Here is a 24,320-nt window from a genome sequence, read left to right on the forward strand (position 1 = left end):
CATGATTGTATATTTAAACCCATTGTCTCAGCAAAATCTCCTTAAGCTGATAAGCAACTTCAGCAGGATACGAAATTAATGTGCACCATCACAAAACGCATTCTTGCCACCGAGAAACGAACCAAACAGAGAGCCAAATCATGAATGAACTTCCCATTCACAGTAGTGCTTCAAGAAAGGAATCAAATACCTAGGAATCCAACACATGAGGGATGTAAAGGACCTCTTCAAGGAGAACTACAAACCACTGCTCAGTGATGAAATAAAGGGACACAAACAAATGGAAGGAAACATACCATGCTCATGGATGGGAAGTCAATATGGAAGAAACACACTGCCCAGGTAATTTATAGATTCAATGCCATCCCATCAAGCTACCAATGTGGGTTTTCTTCACAGAATTGCAGGAAAACTGCTTTAAAGTTCATATGGAACCAAAAAAGGCCCCATCTCCAAGACGTCTAAGTCCAAGGAGGAGAACAAAGCTGGGCATCAGCTACGTGACTTCCAGAAAACTATACTACAAGGCTACAGTAACAAAAACAGCAGGTACTGGTGCAAAACAGAGATATATAGACCAATGGAACAGAACAGAGTCCTCCAGAAATAATACCACACACATCTACAGCCATCTGATCTTTTGACAAACCTGAGAGAAACGAAATGGAAAGGATTCCCTATTTAATGCAAATGGTGCTGGGAAAATTGGCTAGCCATAAGTAGAAAGCTGAAACTAGGATCGCACTCCTTATGCAATTAATTCAAGATGGATTGAACTTAATTAGACCCTAATACCATAAAATCTAAGAGGAAAACCTAGGTACATTCAGGACCAGAGCATGGGCAAGAACCATGTCTAAAACATACCAAAACAGCGACAAAAGAAATACAAATTGACAAATGGACATGACTAAAAGAGCTTCTGCACAGCAAAAGAAACTACCATCAGAGTGAACAGGCAACCTACAGAATGGGAGAAAATTTTTGCAATCTACTCATCTGACAAGGGCTATCCAGAACCTACAAAGAACTCAAACAAATTTACAAAGAAAAAAATAAACAACCTTATCAAAAAAAGTGGGCAAAAGGAGACATTTCTCAAAAGAAGACATTCATACAGCCAACAAACACATGAAAAATGCTCATCATCACTGGCCATCAAGAAATGCAAATCAAAACCACAATGAGATGCATCTCACACCAGTTAGAATAGTGATCATTAAAAGTCAAGAGGAAACAACAAATTGCTGGAAGTGTGGAGAAATAGGAACACTTTTACACACTGTTGGTGGGATTGTAATAGTTCAACCATTATGAAAGCAATTGTAATTCCTCAAGGATCTAGAACTAGATGTACCATGTTAGCCATCCATTACTGGGTATATACCCAAAGGATTGTAAATTATGCTGCTCTAAGACATGCACCCATTATGTTTATTTAAGCACTGCCCCTTATTCACAATAACAGACTTGGAATCAACCCAAATGTCATCAGTGACAGATTGGATTAAGAAAATGTGGCTTTATGCCACCATGGAATACTATGCATGCATAAAGGATGAGTTTGTGTCCTTTACAGGGACATGGATGCAGCTGGAATCATCGTGTAAACTATCCCACAGAACAGAAAACCAAACACGCATGTTCTCACTCATGGGTGGAACGCTGAACAATGAAATCACCCGGACTCGGGAAGGGGAACATCACGCGGGAACTATAGCCCAGAGGAGGGAGGGATTACGTGGGAGTTATACCTGATGTAAATGGCGGGGTTGGTGAGTTGCGAAAGCACACAACAAGACACAAAGTATACATGTAACAAACCTGCGTTATGCATGCCTAACTTACGACATAATAATAAATAAATTAAAAAAAAAAAAAGATAATAAATAACGTTTCTTCTAGAGTCTGAAAAAGTAACTACAAATGACAGAAGTTTAATGTTAGATTATTTTCAGAACTAGAATATTTTATAGTTTCAGGATCTAAACACAAGAGTCTTGCATGTGATCCAAGTAGTGTTTCCCAAAACAAATTTCTGTGATTTCATTAATATGATCAATGAAAAAGAATTCAGTGGACTAATAATTTTGTAAAGTACCGAAGATTTACAATGTTCATTTGCATACTACAGACTCTAAGAAATTCTGTAGGGGAAAAAATATTTAATTTTGTTTAATTCAGGGTTTCCCAAACTTTTAAAATATGGAACGCTACCTTATCATAGAGTACACTTTGGTAAGTGTTAGTGCAGTCAAACCAAGAGACAGAGAGGTTATGGTTTGTTGGCAATTATGAGTTCCTGGAGGATAATTTAAAGACATTAACCCTTATCAGAGGAATTTATACCTTTATAGGACACTGCATTTATGTATAAATGATATGTTACATATAAATGTTGAAAGAATTAAAGAAAGCTCTGTAAACTTTTTATGAAGCCCTGTTTAATTTCTTTTCTTCCTGCATATATTCTAAAATGCAAATAGTAACTCTGATTTCCAATTATCACATCAATCATAATACATACTATTTATTGAATGCATACTATGTTTTGCCATAGTATTAGATGTTATATGTATCTTCTAATCTGCACAATTATTCAGTAAGGTCAGTGCCAATATTTCCACTTTTAGATGAAAATATTTAGGATGAATCCACTGACAAAATTCATCAATATCCAATGAATCTGTGTTTATTCCCCTTCATCACTCTGAGGAGTCAGTATCAGGAGGTCCTAGAATTAATTTGTCACTTTTCTCTGATTCCAAGTAGTTTCTAAGATTTAAATCTTCATTGTTTTGTATAGAATCTTTGATCATTTTCATATGTGCTTAAGAAAGAAACTGAAACTATGTTAATACAATCATAATAAGAGTAATTTGGCACTGTTAGATCATGGAGAAAGGCTGTGGAAAGTGGAGCAATAATAAAACCCTTGTTATATCAGGTCATATCATATTTAATCATGACATAATCATTTTCAAAGTGATGTAAGTTAAACTAGGAATTATAAAAGAAACATGCCAGATATGAGAGTAGAATAAATTTAAAGTCAGATAGATAGAGAGCCCAAGTCTTTTAACAATATTCTGTTAGACTCATAATTATCTGTAATTTATTATACTAAATAACCTATAAGTGTGGTATAACCAACGAACTAGGTTCCACTCCAATTTGTCGTTTTTCTGTAAGAGGGTTATCACTAGAGTAGATTTATTTTGAAGTCAAAGGTGCCATTGTACTTCAGGGGAAAATAATCAGAGGAGATTTCATGTAAAAGGAAATCTTAAATCAGGTATGTACTTTGCAATTTAATTGAGACAGGTTTACACTTATCTTTGTAACTGTATATTCTTTTATCTATGTAAAGAAAAATTCAATTAAAAAAATTCAGAGGCGCTTATCTGACAACAAACATTTCAAATAATAAAGAACCCCATTGTTATATGGCTCTTTGTGTTTTAACCCGATTTTTAAAAAAAACATAAATAAGTAGTTTGCAGTTAGTAAATAGAAATGCAGTTAGTATTGGTAAGTAATCAAAATGTACAAGACATTAAGTAAATCAAAAACTTAAGTGAATCTGAGCTTAACCCTAGAATGCTGGGATTTTATTCCAGTGTAATCTTAATTTCTTTGTTTCAGTCTCTAGCAGTAAGGTATTTTAATGTTTGGTTTTTAATTATTGTTTTGAATTGATTTGACAGATCCACCAAGACTCATCCAGGTCCAGTTGTACATTTAAGTGATAGCCCAAGAGATGAAGGGAAAGTGAGTATTATGATATCTTTATTATTACTTTTATTTTCCTCATTCTTGAAAAAAGGTGTTTCTTACTATTATTTTATATCTAATATCTAGACCAGTTGATAGCATTTTATATTATTTAAAATGAAAATGTGTTGACTCAACGAATGAGTAAATGAATGAATGAATGAATGATTCATGCTACTGATGGTCCGAAATTAAGTCTTTAGCTTTACTGAGAGATAAAATCGGTATTTAATTCTGGCATTTTGAGGACGATAACATGTAGAACAACTTTAATTTTCAAATACTCTATGCTTGAATTTAATAATGTGAATAAAATTTGCCTTCGTTACTCAGTTTGGTAATGAAAAATAACCAATATTAAATAACATAAATTAGCCAATCTTGATTTCATTAACATGTACTAATATATAAAATGTTATCAGATTATAGAAGTAATTCTTATTCATTTTGATTATTTCAAAATTTGCGTTTGATGGTGATGAAACAGTAGAAAACATGAAAATTAGATATCTTAATATTAATTAATTACTATTAATAACTTATTTAGTATATAGGTTGGGTTCTTTATTTTTAAAGGATAGAAGCTGAATTAGCCTATCAAAAATCAAACCTGAAAGGCAAGTCCACCCACCCATGGAATAACACTGGATCCCTTCAAATTGATCCATAAGTACAATGTAATTCCAATCAGGTGCCATCAGAGTTTATTTTTTAAGAATTCAAAAGGTGATTTTAAAATTTATTAAGAAAAGAAATGTATACAAATAGCCAAGACATTTTTGAAAAAAAAATACAGCGTTATATTGGTACAGGGGTACACAAGAAGACCAATGTATCTAAATAGATACATCCCCAAATGGTTCAGATATTTGGGAAAATGTTATATATTTTAAAGAAGATATCTGAGGATATAATTAGCTATTGAATAAATGGTGTTGGACAATTGGTTCTTCACTTTGAAAAGAATAGTAAGACCTCTGCTTCATATATACATAAAGAACCAATGTTTAATAAACATTAAAATCACAACTCAGAAAGTATTCAAAGACACTTGTAGGATAGGGTTGTTAGTTACTGTGGAGTAGGGGCACTCTTGGGCAAAATCTAAAAACTTTAGGTCATATACTATAACAAGACTATCATAATAAGAGGCAACAAAGTGGGAGGTAATATTTCCTACATGTCACAAATAATGAACATGTAAAATATATAAAGAACTTGTATGAAATCCTCATCTTGTAGTAAGAAATCAGTATATAATATCTAATGACTAAATCAGAAAATAGCAATACAAACATATTCAGACATGAAAATAAGTCTACCAAAAAAGATGATTTTAAGAGTTGATGTCGTTACCTCTTATTTCTAGAGAGAAGGATTTGGCAGTGAGGAGGAAAAAGCCTCACTAGTAATTAGGGAAATACAATATACAATTTGTCAACATCAGACTGACAAAATGTTAAACACTAAAAATATTAATTTAAAAATATCAGAGAATGGAAAAAGCACTGGGAAATAGCCATCTAAATATATGTATATATACCAGGATGACCAATTAAGCATTATCAACATTTAAAACATATATTCATTTTTAGAATTTATTATGACCTAGAAAATATCATTCTGATATCTATACTGTTTATGTGACTAATGGTGCAAACTATTAAAATAGTCTAAATGTCTCTTAATAGAATATTAAATAAATGAATGCTGATATATTCATACTGTGGAATGCTCTGTTGATATGGAAAGTTCTTTAAGACACGTTTTTTAAAAGAAAAGTTGCAGACCAGTAAGGTATAAAACCACCTGAACATTGCCTTTATATTTGTACTTATATATTCAAATGCCTAAGAAAAAAAAAGCCTGAAAGAACATAGACAAATCTGGGAGGAGACTAGAGATTGGAATTGGGGAAAATGGTCAAAGATATTCTTATTTTCTTCGTGTTGTTCAAATTTTTATGAAAGAATATAATGTGGCAATTGTTTAATTACAAATTAAAAGGACTGCAAAATAAATGAATATCGGCATCAGAAAACTATAGGTTTGAGTTGTGGCTCTAGTATTTATTAGCATATAATCTTGAATAAATCACTTTACTTCTTGTATATCAGTTTTTCCATCAATAGTCTTTTGTCACAGAAGTCTTTTTTTATTTTAATATATTCAGTTTTATCATTCTTTTCATGTGATTCTTGCTTTTCGTTTCTTATTCAGTAAATATTTCCCTTCCAGAGAGAAAATACAATTTTATTTTTTCTATTGGTTTTAAGATCTTGCATTTCACAGTTAGATTTTCATCTTCATGTAATTTATTTTATGATGGTTTGATACAGTAGTTTTATTTGCACATGTAAATAATTCATTTATTGTATAGTCAATCTATTTTCCATTGATTTATATATCTCACTCATATATCAAGTTCCCATATTTGGGTGGGTATTCTGGGCTTTCCCTTTTGCTGAATTGTTTATCTACTATTGTACTAACGACATACTTTATTAACTATAATAACTTACAAAATGTCTTGATATCTGGTAAGCTGGTCTCTTTTCTTTTTCTAAATTATCTTGGCTATTTCTGACTCATTATTCTAGTATATGAATTTTGGAATCAGCTTATCAAGCTCAATGTGAGTCTCAACTGGGATTTTGTTTGAAATTTGAATGTATAACTTAGAGAAAATTTACATGTTTAAGATATGGGTGTTCCGTTTAAAAATATGATGTGTTTACTTTGGCTTTCATTTGTTTTGCTATATAACTATATGTTTTTTTTGTAGAAGTCTTTTATATCTTCTGCTAGCTTAATTAGATAATAAGTACCTTATAGAGTTTACTGCTCTTGTGACTTGTGACTTAATCTTCTTAAAATGTTTCATAATTGATTATCTTTAGATTATGAAATATTGTTGATTTTTTAATATTTTGTATTCAGCTGCATCATTGAATGTTTTGTTTTTAATAGCTGTCCTTAGATTCTCTGGAATATTCTATGTATAAAAACAGCAAATATAGACAAATTTTCTTCCTTTCTAATATTTATTGGTATACATATCTTTTTTGTTTTGTTGACTAGGACCCCAGTGCAGTGTTGAGTAAAAATGGTTTTAGTGGGAACTTTCTTTTGTTTCCAGCTTCAAAAGAAATGCCTCCACGATTTCAGCATTAAGTAAAATGGTTGTTGCAGATCTTTAATTGCTTTTATGAAGTTAAAAACATTCCACCTATTTCCAATATTCTAAGCGTTTAAAATTATGAATGGTGTCAAATTTTATTGAATGCTTTCTACACGTATCAAGATTATTATTTCTTAATTTGTTAATTTGTTGAATTATGTTAATAGATTTTCTGACTTTAAACATATTTGTATTTCTGGGATAAATTCAACTTGGAAGGGGAAAGCTTCCCTTGGAAGCTAATTGGTGAAGTTCAAGAAGGAACAAACTGCTAAAGTTAAGGTTCCTACAAAATCAAGTTAATATGGTTGGGCGCTGTGGCTCACACCTGTAATCCCAGCACTTTGGGAGGCCGAGGTGGGTGGATCATCTGAGGTCAGGAGTTCAAGACAAGCCTGACCAACATGGTGAAACCCTGTCTCTACCAAAAACACACAAAAAATTAGCCGGGCATAGTGACATGCGCCTATAGTCCCAGGTACTCGGGAAGCTGAGGCAGGAGTTTGCTTGAACCCAGGAGGCAGAAGTTGTAGCAAGCCGCATTCCACTGCATTCCAGCCAGAGCAACAGAGCAAGACTCCATCTAAAAACAAACAAAAAATCAAGATAATATCATAGAATCAGAAAACAGGCCATCTTTCCCCCAATATATCATTTATAAAGAAACTGTGCATTGGTCTATCAAATACAAAAGGGTACTCTTGAGCTGAGAGATGCCTGTATTGATTTGATACAGTATTGAGTGAATCTGCTTGAATTCTCTCAGCTTCTCTTGTCTCCCAAATAAGGGCTGCTTGCTTCACTTCAGGTTTGGCATAATTAATTGACTTCATGTAGTATTGCTTCCTGAAATTAACGAGCTATTCCCAGGTCTCTGGCTACTTTCATTAATTCTGGATTCAGAAGACATGCTACAACATAAGGCATTCAATCTGGCTTCCCTAACACAGGCCAAAGGGGTCAAATGACACAATTCTGAAGAGAGGGGGTGTTAACCTCCATGGAGAGAATCTTGATCAATGTTAGACAAGAGACAAGTAATAAATTCTTCCTCTCTTCCTCCTTATTATTTGGCTAATTTGAGTCATAGTTTTCTCACATAAATTTTGGAGATTTCTTGCAAGACCATGCTAGCACACCTGTTAAATGACCGGTGATGTCTCTTCCACTTCTCCCCATGAAATAGTGATTAGTGTGATAATGAATCATCTTTCTTTTATTATTACAACCCTGAGATTGCACTCCTCCCTTAATACTAGGACTAAACTCTGCCTCAGGCTTTTTTTGTACACAATCCTTGTTAAGATAACAGTTACTACAATTATTCTAGATAAGGGACTGGAAACTATAGCCACGAACCAAATCTGGCATGCTGCCTGTTTTCTCAAAGTGTTTTATTGAACACAGCCATGCTCATTCATTAACATATGTCTGTGGCTGCTTTCTTGCTATAAGAGTAAAGCTGAGCAGTTGGGCCTGCAAAGCCTAAAATGTTCACTATCTGGCCTTTACATAAAAAGTTTGCTGACTCCTGTTCTAGTTTGTAAACCCTCAGTATTGGACTTTTGAAGTTAGGTTGTCTCCTGTCTAAAATCAGCAAACCTGTTGAAGGTGCCAGGTGAAGTGAATTAAACCCTTCCATGCAGTGACATCACCGTTACTTTAAAAATGTTCTTCTGTGAGTAGGGACTAATCTTTCTCTGCTAGAAAGATAAGACAAAGGGAGATCAAGTAGTCATGGTGTTTAATTGATATGGGGTAATGATAATTACATAATGATAATGAAATAAAATAACTTCCTTTGAGGGCACTTGTATTAGTTTCCCATTGTCGAAAGAAATTATCATAAATTCAATAGCTTAAAAACAAAACAATTTATTATCTTTCAGTTCTGTAGGCCAGAAGTTCAACACAGGTCTCACTGGACAAAAATAAAAGTATCAGCAGGGTTGCATTCCTTTTTAGTAATTCTAGAAGATAATCTGATTTCTTGCCTTTTTCAGAGGCTGCATACATTCCTTGGCTTGTAACCCCTTTGTCTATCTTCAGATCCAACAACATAGTATCTCTCTGACTCTTCTTCCACAGTTGTGTCTCTTTCTCACCACAACTGGGAAACGTTCTTCACTTTTATAAAGTCTTTTTTGTTGTTGTCGTTATGTAAGGAACATATTGACAGATTCCAAGGATGAGAGTGTGGGTGTCTTTGGGAGTCCTTTATTCTTCCTGCATCATCTCAGAACACTTAATTACTGATTTACCAAATCCCAGAAGTCCTCTAAGGTAGATTTAAAGGAACTCTTACCTTATGTAGCTCTAGGGAAGACTGTGCTAAAAATAGGCCCAGGAGCTGCTTATAAGGAGACCAAATACATAACTTTGATAGGTCCCATTTGTTAAAGTCAGAGCCCTGATAAGGAAAGAGTATGACCGTTGTATATTAGTTTCCTATGGCTGCAATAACATATTACCACAAAGTGGGTGACTTAAAACAAATAAGCTTATTTTTTCCTACTTCTAACAAGCAGAAGTCTAAAACTAAGGTATCAGTTAGGCCATGCTCCCTCTGAAGACTCTAGGGGAGAACTCCTCCTTGCCTTTTCCAGCTTAGGTGGCTCCTGATGTTCCTTGACTTGTGGCAGTATAACACCAATCTCTGCCTTCATTTTCCATTTTCACATGGTCTTCTCTATGTCTTCTCTTCTTTTTATAACAACAGCAGTCATTGGATTTAGGGTGGGCCTAGGATGGGATTTAGGGCCCACCCTAAATCCAGAATGATTTCTTCTTGAAATCCTTAACTAATTATATCTGTGAAGATTCTATTTCCAAATAAAGTCACATTCTGAGGTTCTGGGTGCACATGAATTTTTGAGGGCACTATTCAACCATTAACCTGGGATGGAGAAATTTGTGTAGATAAGCCTGAGAATATTGCAAACCCCAGCAACCCCCAATTTCCTCAAACCCTTCTGGTCAGCAGAAGTACCTCTTTTACCATTTCTGGAGGAGAGCAGTTTCCCTTTTCTGGGTGACTGTGTAATGACTTCACCTAAAATAATTTCCTTGTATGATGATGTTTTTCCCCACAAGACCACCTCCAATATCATTACATCCAGGCAAACAACCAGAATCAGATCTCAGATCTCAGCACAGCCTAACACAGAAGCATAAATCTTCCTCCAGGAATAAATAAACTATACTTGAAAGAATTAGAATACCTACCAAAGGAATTGAGGATATGACTAATATGGTCATTCACCAATGAAATGTGTTTAGAGTGGTTTTTAAGGACTTGAACTTGGGGGCTGCATAGAGGAGAGTTTATTTTTATGGGGGCACTTACTTATGATTTTGGATTTAGTGCTTTTGCAGGGACACTTGGATATGGTCCTAGTAGTAATTTGCTAGGATAGTCCCTTGAAGCCTAGACTAAAAAAAAGGCATAGAGTAAATAGAGATGTCAGAGTCTTTTGGTATAGTATTAAAGAAGGTATCAGGGAGATGATAATGTTAAAATGAATGTATTATGTTTGTTCTGGCAACTCACCTTTTGACTGTGTTCCCTAGGTGGCTTCTGGGGAGACTGTCTTCACTTAACCTAATAAGAAATGCCCTACAAAGGCAAATATTAACATATTTGAGAAGCTTGGTAGTAGTTGTCTTTTTTAAGGCCCTTGTTGACAGCAGGAGTTGATGGAAGAGAGCCAGGTTCCATAATATTCATGGATTGTAGAGGCCAGGTTGCAAAATTTAACCATCTGGCAATATGGGCTTAATTACCATAATAAGCAGCAAGGCTGGAGTGGCAATGCAGGAGTCTATGGTAATGGCTAATATATCATGACGTTTCTAGGAGCAAAATAAGGTGGGAAGTTGACTGGGATGTTGTTTGCCTTGCGTGATCAGAAAAAAATTAAGAGCAGTTTAATTTTTTACAATCACCATCAAAATGGAAAATCACAGTATCTCATCAAGTTTTCAAATATAAGTCAGTTTGCAGATTCAGAATCTATTGATTAAAAAAGGAGCTAGTTGTCCCTGAAAAAGAAACCTGAAATGCTATAATAAGTACATATAGTAATTATAGAAGCATCTGTGATCATTTGCAGGAATGACTGTTTAGTTATCAGGACTGTTAGATATAGGGTCAGAGCAGACATTAATACTGGGAAATTTTAAAAAAAGCAATTATGGTCCTCCAGTTAGAGGGAAGACACATGGAATTAAATAACTAGTTGATAGATGGAGTTTTAGCCCAAGTCTAATCTCACAGTAGATCTAGTGGGTATGCAGACATACCCAGTTATTTTCTCCAAATGTATAATTTGGACAGATATTCTTAGTAGCTGGAATAATACACATATTGGTTTTCTTACACTGTAGAGGCACATAGTAGGAAAGGAAAATGGAATCTCCTGAAACTGTCTTCCTCTGCCAATATTGTAATCAGAAGCAATACAGCATCTCTGAAGGAATTACAGAGATTAGCACAATTAGACTTGAATGATGTAATGGTAGTGGTCACCAATACATTATTGTTGAGTTCCATTGTGTAGGTTTTGCAAAAAAACAAAATCGATTGAGGTTGATAATAGTACATCACTATAAATATAACCAAGTGACAGTCCCAATCACAGCTGCCTAGCTGTTGATACTTTTATGGGTGTAGATCAACACAACCTATGGTACCTAATATGCAGTTATATATTTAGTGAAATCTTTTTTTCACATGGATGTGGGATGGACCCTGTAATCATCAACAGAGGAAAATGAAAGAAAGGACTGCAGTATAAATTCAGAATCTTTCTCCAGGACTATGTTATTTTTCCTGCTCTCGGTCTTAATATAATCCTCAGGAATCTTGATTGTCTGGACATTCTTTAGAAAGTATACCATTTCACTTTTTGCCTATGTAATGCTAACTGGATCTGGTGAGCAGACCTGGCGAGTACCTTTATAACTCATAAGATTCATGTTTCAGTGGGTGGGAAGAAAATAGCACAAACATCCAGGGGCCTGTACCAGATATGAAGATTTTGAGAGTCTTAGTGTCTGGGGCATACAGAGCATCTCCTCTAAATTAAAGTGTAAGCAATTTTACTTCTCCTAAGAAAGTGTCACATCACTTGATGGGGCTTTTGGATTTGAATAATAGTTTATAATGTCCTTGAAATTACTGAACCAACTAATTTTTATATCACCCAAAAGTCTGCCAGTTTTGAGTGAAACCCTAGAGAAAAAGCTGGTAGTGTTTGTCCCCTAAGTCAAAGATGCTTTGCAAGCTACTCTACCACTTGGGATGCATGATTTTATAGATCTGATAGAGCTTAACGCATCTGGTGGAGAAAATGTTCTATTGGAAAGCCCTCTAGAGAAGTCATAGAAGTTACTATCCATTTTCAAAGCAACTCCTGACATGCTCCTGGGCCCTTGTAGAGACTGAACCATGGAACACCGAATGACTATGTAACCTGTGCTGTCCCTCTTGAGTTACATCTTATATTCACTGAGTCATAAAATTGGGTGGGAGACATGGTATATTTAGGATATTAGCCTTGAGCTTTCAAAAGTTATTAGTGAATTAGATGTACATGGACCCCAGAATTCCATCTGTTGCAAAAATGCCTCCCTCTCAACCTACTTATATAGTCTCATGGGATTGGCAGGAAACACCTAAAACCAATTGACAGAGGAGGAAAGAAGTTATGCCTGCTCCATAGACAAGTCAGAGGATTGGTTGGCATTAGCTGGTTACAGACTGTTGCTCAATTACATCTCTACTAAGAGCTAACCCTGAATGACACTGGTAAAGAAAATTATCAGTATGGGTAGAGTCAATAGCGGTATACTGTATTATGCATTTCATATGAATAATGACACAATACCTTGAAATTCAGAAAAATTTTCTTCCACTTGAAAATGTTAAAACTCTTCATTAAACAACTATTAGATCAAGTAGAAAATACAAATCAAAATAGGTGAACATATAAACATCAAAAATTGTGATATATATATATATCAGAATCTATGGAATATAATGAAAATAATTATCAAAAACAGTTTGTAGCCTTTAAATCATATACCAGTAGAATTATAAATTAAAATACATAAATCTAATATGAAACACGGACAGCTAGAAAAAAGATCAAGAAAACAAAGCAAAAGGAAGCATAACAGACATAAAGAGATAAGAGCAGAACTTCAGTCAGTTCTGATTTTAAGCTATGTTATAAATTAATCAACATACTAGTTCTTTGAATAGAACATAAACAAAATATGCAAACCAACATTCAACCTAATCAAGAAAAATAGGGAGAAAACAAAGTTACACAGAATAATATATGAAACAAGAGGAAATCATACTAAAACTAAGGACATTTTTAAACTTTTGAGTTAAATTATTTTACACAGCGCTAAGCAAGTAGATATAAACGCCTAGGTAAAATGGGTAATTCCAAAGGGAAATTGTTAACAGTAATATGGAGACAGAAATTTAAGAAAATGAGAAAGTTATTAAGTTAGTACTCCTACCCAAAAGTATAAGACACAGATGACTTCATAATGGAATTTTACTAATTTTTCAAATATTAGATAATACCAATGCTATATAGACTGTTCTTAAAAAGGGATTGCCAAACTATGGCCAGTGGGACAAATATGGCCTGCCTGTTATTATTTTAAATAAAGCTTTATTGGAGATTGTGTAGTCTGCAAAGCCTAAAATATTTACTATTTGGCCTGGTACAGAAAAAGTGTACCAACCCCTGTTCTGAGTATAGTTTCAAAAAATAAAAAAATTTAAATTGTTTTTATAGAACAATTATAAGAGTGATAACTAAACCTAATAAAAGTTGCATAAAAAGAAAACTGGATTTATTGGGTATATTAATATCAATGGAAAAGGAGTGACATCAGCAAAGTGGCAGAATAGGAAGGGCTTTCATTCTCACAAACACACAGATTCAGCTACAATTCACACATAAATTCCCTTTGTGAGAAATGACAAAGTAATTGAAAAGTTTCTGAACCCCGGGAGAACATGAAACCAGATCATTAACACCAGTGAGGAGATTCAGGACACCTTCTTAGCAGAAACCTTGCTCCTGGTGCAGTGCCATATGATCAAGGAGAGATTTCCTGGGTTGCAGCTTCACCCAAGAGAGTTAAGAACTTTGTTCATATGTTCAGTACCTCAATTTTTCCAAAGGGGCTCCCTAGAGAATTGACTTCTGTCTTGCCAGTCTTGGAGCACTGACAGCTCTGAAATAGCCTAGCTGCCTAGACAAGAACGGAGGCAGCAAATTGCGCTGATAAGCACTTTTGACCCTCCCTGCCCTGCTGCTCAGCACAGGGGACAGATGAAAAATACCCTCTCTCAGCTTACCCCTTAGGTTGAAAAGTGGATCTGTGCATCCAGTGCCCCAACTTCTTTGGAGGTGCCAAAAAAACTAGCATAAATCTTACCAGTCCTGAAGCTCTGATGGGTCTGGAACATCTAGCTGCCTGGGGAGAACCAAGGTGGTGGCTTGAGCTGGTAGATGCCATAGCTACCCCATTGGGGTCAGCACAGAGTGAGAAGATAAAGACCACAGATGCCTGTATCTCCATGGGAAAGGAAAGAGTAGATAGAAGTCCTCAGAATCTGTGTCTAGGCCAATTGGTGGGGAACTTCTCTATGAGGACATTTCAGGAAGACAGAGAGATGCCTGCTTTGTCTAATGTGCAGAAAGCAACATAGAGAGTCAAGGAAAATGAAGAATCAGGCAAAAAATGTTTAAACAAAGAATGAGATAATGGAAACCAACCATAATGAAATAGGTTTATATGACTTACCTGATACAGAATTAAAATAACTCTCATAAAGAGACTCTCTGAGATCAAGAATGCAATTCATGAACAAAACTAGAATTTTCAGCAAAGAGAAAATATTTAAAAATACTAAACAGAAGACATGGAGCTGAAGAACACAATAATAGAACTGAAAAAAAAATCACTAGAGGGGTCAACAGCAGACTATATAAAGTAGAAGAAAGGATCAGAGAACCCAAAGACAGGTAACTAGAAATAATTCAGTCAGCAAAAGGAAAAAAGAATGAAGAACGGGGAAGAAGGCTTATGGGACTTATGGGGTAAAATTAAAGTGGGCCACTATGTGTATTATAGAAGATCCATAATGAGAAGAAGCATATCAAGGACCAGAAGGCTTATTTAAACAAATGATGAGAGGTAGGCATGGTCGCTTGTGCCTGTATGCCCTGCACTTTGAGAGGCTGATGTGAGAGGATTGCTTGAGTCCAAGAGTTTGAGACCAGCCTGGACAACATGGCAAGACCCTGATTTTATGAAAAAGAAAAAAGATTTAATGATTGAAAGCCTCCCAAATCTGGAGAATGAAGTAGATATCCAAACCCAGGAAGCCCAAAGGACACCAAATAAAATGAACCCAAAGAAATCTACATTCAGATATGTTATTATCAGATTGTCAGAGGTCAAGGACAAAGAAAGGATTTTAAAAGCAGCAAGAAAAGTGGATTGTCACATGCAAGGGAATCTCTATAAGATTATCCACAGAGTTTTTAGCAGAAATATTGCAGGACAGAAAGGAGTGGTATAATATATTCACAGGCTAAAAGAAAAAAAAAATACTGTCCATCAAGAATAGTATACTTAGCAAAACTGTCCTTCAAAAATGTAAGAGAGATAAAACCTTTCCCAGACAATCAAAAGCTGAGGAAGTTTACCACCACTAGATCTGACTCGCAAGAAATGCTAAAGAGTTCTTCAAAAACAAAAGGGAAGCAAGATGGCTGTTGAATTAGTCCATTCTCACACTGCTAGAAAGACACTATCTGAGACTGGATAATTTATAAACAAAAGAGGTTTAATTGACTCACAGTTCTACATGGCTGGAGAGGCCTTAGGAAACTTACAATCATGGCACAAGGCAAAGAGGAAGCAAGGCATGTCTTACATGGCAACAGGTGAGAGAGCGAGCAAAGGGGAAGTGCCACACTTTAAAACCATCAGATCTCATGAGAACTCCCACATTATCCAGAGAACAGCAAGGGATTATTGACCCCATGATCCAGTCGCCTCCCACCAGTTCCCACCCTTGACACATGGTGATTACAATTTGAGATGAGATTTGGGTGGGGACGCAGAGCCAAACTATATCAGCTTTCTTAGTCCATTTTCTGTTGATTGTAATAGAATGCTTAAAACTGAGAAATTTTCATAAAGAAAAGGAATTTATCTATTACATTTATGAATGCTGGGAAGTCTGAGGTCTAGGGAGGGCATTGGTGAAAACTTTCTTGCTGATAGGACTCTGTGGTGTCCTGAGGGGCTGCAGGGCATCACATGGTGAGGGAGCAGAGTGTGCTAATATTCTAGCTCAGGTCTTTCTTCTCTTACACGGCCACTAGTTCCCCTCCCATGAAGGGGAACTAGTTAATGAATCCCCTCTCAATTCATTAACCCATTAATTCATTCATTAGGGCAGATCTTTCATGATTGAGTTACCTCTTACAGGCCCCACTTGTCAATACTGCTGCATTGGAGATTAAATTTCAATATGAGTTCTTTTTTTTTTCTTTTTTTTTTTTGAGATGGAGTCTCACTCTGTTGCCCAGGCTGGAGTGCAGTGGCATAATCTTGGCTCACTGCAAACTCTGCCTCCCGGGTTCATGCCATTCTCCTGCCTCAGCCTCCTGAGTAGCTGGAACTATAGGCACCCACCACCACACCCAGCTAATTTTTTTGTATTTTTAGTAGAGATGGGGTTTCACCATGTTAGGCAGGATGATCTTGATCTCCTGACCTCGTGATCTGCCCACCTCTCAGTATGAGTTCTTGAGGAGACATTCAAACCATAGCAATGGTGAAGTAAGACTCTTCAGTGAGAGTCACCCTATACAACTCACCATAATGTAGAATCAGTGGGAGTGCTAAGCTTGTTTTCCTGCAACTATATGGTCCCATCTGGGGTTGATGGCTCATCAGGAATTAGATTAGTGACAGATCATCAGTATTAGATTCTCATAAGGAGCATGCAACTTAGATCCCTTGCATGTGTGCTTTACAATAGGGTTCGCACTCCTATGAGAATCTAATACTGCAGCTGATCTGACAGGAGATGGAGCTCTGGTGGTAATGCGAGTGACAGAGATCAGCTGTAAATACAGATGACTCTTCATTTGCTCACCTGCTATTCACCTCCTGCTGTGTGGTTTGGTTCCTAACAGGCCACAGACTGGTACTGTGGCCAGGGTTTGGGGAGCCCTGCTCTAGACCACCCTGGTGTCATGAAAATCCACAACAGCATCCAATGGGCTAAAGTTCCAGTCTGCATTACCACTGGTTAACTACAGTGGCCTCAAGCTCCCAGTAATCCTCAGTGGCAGGCAGGCTATAGCTACTGAAGGCCTTAGCATGTCCAAGTGCCAGACAGAAACCCATGGCTGTGGTGGAATGAACTTGGATTCTGGCCTGCATCACCACTGGCCAACTACAGTGCCCTTAGGCCCTGAATAAACCTCAGTGGCAGGCAGGTTATACCTGCTGTGGGCCTTAGGCATGGCCTGGTGCCATGCTCATCTTAGTAGCAGTAGACTTTGGGTATAAGTTCAGCAGTCGAAGGATAACTCCTGCCTCCCTTTTTCCAACACCAGGCAGCACAGCACACAGAGAGAAATCATTCACTTGGTGAAGGAAAGGAAGTATAAGCATAGAGTTTTGCTGTAGAACCCAGTATAGTGCCCACCACAGTAAAACTCAACATCTGGCAGATCCCTCCCCACCACAGCTCCTGACGCTGGACTGGTATGCATAGGCAGAGCCTCTAGACCTGCCCTGGTATCAATTAGGAACCCATGGACCCCAGCAAAGCAGACTCAGGACCCAACCCACATCACTTCTTGCCTACTGCAGCAGCCTTGAGACCCGATAAACCTTAGTTGCAGTGCTTAATATCACTAATCATTAGGGAGATCCAAATCAAAGCCACAATAAGATACCATCTCACACCAGTAAGAATGGCTATTACTACAATTTTTAAAAAACAACAGATGCCAGCAAGGTTGGAGAGAATAGGGAACACTGGTACACTGCTGGTGGGAATGTGAATTAGTTAAGCCATTGTGGAAGGCAATCTAGAGGTTTTCCAAAGAACTGAAAGCAGAGCTACCATTTGATCCAGCAGTCTCATTGCTGGGTATATAGCCAAAGAAATATAAATTGTTCTACCATAAAGACACATGCATGTGTATGTTCATTGCAGTACTATTCACAATAGCAAAGACACGGAATCAGCCTAACTGCCCATCAGTGGTGGACTGGATGAAGAAAATGTGCTACATATACACCATGGAATACTACACAGCTATTTTAAAAAATGAAGTCATGGCCTTTGCAGCACATGGAGGGAGCTGGAGGCCATTATCCATACCGAATTAACACAGGAACAGAAAACCAAATACTCCATGTGCTCCTTATAAGTGGGAGCTAAACATTGTGTACACACAGACGCAAAGAAGGGAACAGTAGACACTGGTACCTGTTTTAGGGTGGAAGGTGGGAGGAGGGTGAGGATTGAAAAACTACCTATCAAGTATTATGCTAATTACCTGGGTGACAAAACTATTTGTACACCAAACACCTATAATGTGCAATTTCCCCATATATGTACCAAACCTGCACACATACCCTTTAAACCTAAAATAAAAGTTGAAAAGAATAAAAAAGTGTTGGTTTTTTGAAAATGTAAACAAAATTGGCAAACTTTTAGCTAGACTAAGAAAAAAGAATGAAGACCAAATAAATAAAATCAGAGATGAAAAAAGTTACATCTGATACCACAGAAATGCAAAGGATTGGCAGACTGTTTTGAACAATTTTATGCTAACAGATTGGAAAGCCTAGAAGAAATAGATAAATACCTACATACCAAAACGAGGTAAGGACACAATAAAAAAGAAAACTACAGGCAATATTCCTGATGAACATAGATACAAAATGTTTAACAAAATACTCAACCGAATTCAACAGCACATTAAAAAGATCATTCATTATGACCAAGTGAGATTTATTGCAGGAATACAAAGATGGTTCAACATATTCAAATCAATAAACATAATACGTCATATTAACAGAATGAAGGACAGAAACCATATGGTCATTTTAATACATGGAGAAAAGGCATATGACAAAAATCATCATTCCTTTATGATTAAAATTTTCAGTAAACTAGATAGAAGGATTGTACCTCAACACAATAAGGGCCACAATTGACAGACCTACAACTAACATCATACTGAACGGAAAAAAGTTAAAAACTTTTTTTCTGACATCCAGAACAAGGTAAGGATGTCCACTCTTGCCAGTCCTATACAACATAGTACTGGAAGTCCTAACCAGAGCAACTAGGCAAGTGAAAGAAATATAAGGCATCCAAATTTGATAGGAGGAAGTTAAATTGTCCCTTTTTGCTGATGACATGATTTTATATATAGAGATCCCTAAATACTCCACTAAAAGACTTTTAGAATTTATAAATAAGTTAGGTTGCAGGTTATAAAACCAACATTCAAAGGTTAGTAGTATATGTATATGCTAATAGTAAATTATCTGTGAAAGAAATAAACAATTCTATTTACCATATCCATTAAAAAAAACTGGACATAAATTTAACTAAGGAGCTGAAAGGTGTCTACACTGGAAATTATAAAACATTGATAAGAGAGGTTGAAGAAGACACATAAATGGAAGCTATTCCATATTCATGGATTAGGAGGATTAATATAGTATATTTACCACTCAATGTGATCTATAGATTCAATACACTTTCTATCAAAATACCAATACCATTCTTCACAGAAATAGAAAAAACATCACAAAGTTTGTATAGAACCATAAGAGACTCTAAGTAACCAAAGCAGTCTTGACCAAAAAGAACAAAGCTGGAGGCATCACATTACCTGACTTCAAAGTACACCACAATGCTATAGTAACCAAAACAGCATGGTGCTGGCATAAAAACAGACACATAGGCTGATGGAACATGTTAGAGAGTCCAACATAAAAATCCACACATTTACAGCCAATTGATTTTTGAATGTGCCAAAAACATGCAATAAAGAAAGGAAAGTCTCCTTAATAAATAATATTGGGAAAACTGTATATGCACATGTGGAAGAATGACATGAGACACTCATTTCTCACTGTATTAAAAAATTGAAATAGATTAAATAATTAAGTGTAATTCCTCAAACTTCTATGAACCTACTTGAAGAAAACACAGGGGAAATGCTTCATGACATGGGTATTGGCAAGGAGTTTCTTGAATAAGAGCTCAAGAGCACAGGCAACAAAATTAAAGTAGACAAATGGGATTATATCAAACACAAAAATGTTTGCATAGCAAAGGAAACAACAGAGTGAAAAGATAATCTACAAGAGAAATGTTAGTTATAGAAAAATAAATGTGTTCTTACTCATACTGGAGGGCTAAACAAAAATTGAGCTTGTAGAATTAAAGTAGCATTGTAGTTATTAGAAATTAGGAACAGTAGAAGGCAAGGGGAAGAAAGGGAGAAGTTGGTTAATGGATACAAAATTACAGCTATATGGAAGGAATGAGTTTTAGCATTCTGTAGCGCTATAGGTTGAATATGATTAAAAATTATTTAGTGTATATTTATAAAAGCTCAAAGAGAAGATTTTGAATGTTCATAACACAAATAAATGATGAATATTCAAGGTGATGGATATCCTAATTATTGTGATTTGGTCATTACACATTGTTTAAATGTAAAAAAACTCTCTCATAAACATGTACAATTTTTATATGTCAACTAAAAAGAAAAACAATGACACATGTCGAATTTTTAAAATCCCTATGAGAGGGGTACTATTTCACATGAAACAATTATGGCAGAATATGAATTAACTTACCCAAGATCATGTTGCTGGTAATTATCAGAATTAGTGTTCAAACCTAGACTGTATCGCAGAGTCAATGCTCTTAACAATCACACTATAAGAACAGATATAATAAATATTTACTTCCCTGGAGAATATAAATTCTATTTTTATTCCGAGTTCTGAATCAAAATGGTAATTCAAAGGCAATGAGAACATTAACCTCATCACCATCAATTAGGCTCAAAAGAAAATGGTACATATTCTATTGCAGCCAGTCAGGATTAATTCTCAAATTTATGAAACCTGAAGAGAGAGGACAATGCAAAGGAAACCGTACTTAGTAGCAGAACAGTTATTACTACAAGCAGACTTCAAAGTATTTTAAACAAACCATCACTTATGCTGAAAGTGACAATAAAAGACTTGGAAAAAAAAGACCACCTACAGAATGAGAGGAAATACTTGTCAACCATACATTCAAAAATATAAGGGACTCAAACAACTCACCATAAAAAACCAAACAACCCAATTGAAAAATGGACAAAATATTTAAATAGACATTTTTCAAAAGAAGACATATTATAAATAGCCAATGAGTATATGGTGAAATGCTCAACATCATTCATCATCAGGGGAATGCAAATCAAAACCACAGTGAGCTATCACCTCACCCCATTTAGAATTGCCATTATCAAAAAGACAAAAGATAGTAAGTACTGGTGAAGATATGGAGAGAAGGTAATGAAAATTGGTACAACCATTTTAGAAAATAGTATGGAGATTGCTCATATTAAAAATAGAACTACCATATGATCCAGCAATACCACTACTGAGTATATAACTAAATGAATTGCGGTCAATATATCCAAGAGATATCTGCATTCCCATGTTCATCACAACATTATTCACAATGGCCAAGATATGGAATCAACGTAATTATCCATCATTGGATAAATAGATAAAGAAAATATGATATATATTCACAATGGAATACTATTCAGCCATATAAAATAATAAAATCTTCTCATTTGAGACAACATGGATGAACCTGGAGGACACTACGTTAAGGGAAATCAGCCAGAAGCAGAAAGACAAATTCCATATCATCTCACTCGTATGTGGAATTTTAAAAAATCGATTACAATGAAGTAGAGAGAGGAAAGGTACTTACCGGCAGCTGAGGTGGTTAATGAGGAGGAATGGATGAGGACATGTTGGTCAAAGGATAACATAATTACAGTTATGTAGCAGGAATAAATTTTAAGAGATCTAATGTATTACAAGGTGATTATAGTTATATATTATACTGTTAAAAAACGTAGAGAGTAGATGTTATGTGATCTTATCACAAAATGATAACTATGTGAGGTCATGTTTTTTTAACTATAACAAGTTTAACCATTCCACAATGTATATATATTTCAAAATACTGTGTTATATGTGATAAAAACATACAATGTTATCTGTCAATATAAAAGAAATATTTTTTAAAGACTGAAAAAATACCGAAATTGAAAGAAAAGGATGTTAAACAGCAATGCAATAGCAGAAGGAAGTGTGAAACTTAGGCCAGGCATGGTAGCTCAGGTCTGTAATCCCAGCACTTTGGGAGGCAAAGCCGGGCAGATCACTTGAGGTTGGGAGTTCAAGACTAGCCTGACCAACATGGAGAAACCCCATCTCTACTAAAAATACAAAATTAGCTGGGCATGGTGGCCCGTGCCTGTAATCCCAGCTACCTGGGAGGCTGAGGCAGGATAATTGCTTCAACCTGGGAGGCAGAGGTTGCAGTGAACTGAGATCATGCCGTTGCACACCAGCTTGGGCAACAAGAGTGAAACTCTGTCTCAAAAAAAAAAAAAGTGTAAAACTTATTGATAAGGGTAAATATACAAACAAATTCAGAATACTGTAGCATAATGATGATGGGTACATCACTTAATTCTATTAGGATGGTGCAAAAGTAATTGCAGTAAAGTAATTCAAGGACACAACTATTAAAAATAGCTATAACTGAAAATTATGTTAGAAGATACACAATATAAGTAGATGAAAATTGTGACAACAATACTATAAAGTATGTGTCAAGGGAAGATAAGTTTAAGTGTAGAGTTTTGGTATACTATTGAACTTAAGGTGTTATCAGCTTAAAATAGAGCATTAGATTTTATGTAAGTCCTAAAGTAACCATACACACAACGAATGCCTAAGAAGTTACACAAAATAAAAAGAAATCAAAGCATATCAATAAACAAACATAAAGGAAGACAGCAAGAGAGGAAAAGACAGACAAAAGAATTATAAGGCAAACAGAAAACAACTAATGAAATGGCAAATCATTCCTTGTCGATAATTATTTTAAATGTTAATGAATTGATCTCCCCAATCAAAAGACACAAAGTATCTGAATTGATTTAGAAAAATAAAAAATAAAAAACAAGACCCAACCATATGCTGTCTACAGTAAACTCCCTTTCCATTTAAGGATATATAAAGACTGAAAAAGATGTTTCATGCAAATGATAATTTATGCAAATAGTAAACAAAAATGAGGAGGGATGGCTATTATTATAGGAGACACCATAGACTTTAAGTCAAAAAATATCATGAGACGAAGAAGGACAATGAAAAGGTCTATCCACCAAGAAGAAAATAATGATTATAAATATATACATATCTGATGTCAGAGCACCTAAATATATAAGGCAAATATTGTCAGAACTGAAGGGAGAAATAGAGAGCAATACAATCACAGTAAGAGGCTTCAGTACTCCGCTTTCAGTAATAGACAGATTATCCAGATATATTAAAAGGAATCAGAGGGCTTCAATAGCACCATAGACCAAATGGACTTAACATATATACAGAACTTTCCACCCAACAGGAGCAAGATATACATTTTTCTCAAGCACAAATGTAATATTCTCCAGAATAGATAACATGTTAGGCCATGAAACAAACCTTAATACATTTAAGAAGATTGAAATGATACCAAGTATCCTTTCTGACCACAATGTAATAAAACTAGAAATCAATAGTGGAAGAAAACTCCAAAATGTAAAAATACATAGAAATTAAGCAATACATCCCTAAACAATCATTGCCTCAATAAAAATCAAAAAAGAAATTAGAAAATGTCTTGAGACAAACAAAAATGGAAACACACTCTAACAAAAATTATGGGATGCAGAAAAAGCAGTTGTAAGAGGGAAGTTCTAGCAATAAATGCTTACATTAAAAAATAAGAAAGACCTGCAAACATACAACTTTACCTCGAGGAACTAGAAAAGGAAGAGCAAGCGAAGCACAAATGTAGAAGAAATAAGGAAATAAAGATTAGAGCAGAAATAAATGAAAAAGATAAAAAAGAAAATCAATGAAACAGTTATTATTTGAAAAGATCAACAAAATTGACAAACTCAGCTACACTAAGTAAAAAAGA

The 24,320-nt window shown here is 35.4% G+C and overlaps 1 protein-coding gene across 1 annotated transcript in view; it reads left to right on the top strand.

Moving 5' to 3' along the window:
- STXBP5L (syntaxin binding protein 5 like) overlaps positions 1 to 24,320 on the top strand; it is a 488,571-nt gene that overhangs the window by 192,960 nt on the left and 271,291 nt on the right. Inside the window, exon 7 of the mRNA XM_017955191.3 lies at positions 3,708 to 3,771. Within this exon, the coding sequence (XP_017810680.1) occupies positions 3,708 to 3,771 (64 nt within the window). The remainder of the gene's footprint in view (positions 1 to 3,707; positions 3,772 to 24,320) is intronic.

The sequence above is a fragment of the Papio anubis genome, chromosome 2, assembly GCF_008728515.1.
Source record: "Papio anubis isolate 15944 chromosome 2, Panubis1.0, whole genome shotgun sequence".
In the NCBI taxonomy this organism is placed as follows: domain Eukaryota; kingdom Metazoa; phylum Chordata; class Mammalia; order Primates; family Cercopithecidae; genus Papio; species Papio anubis.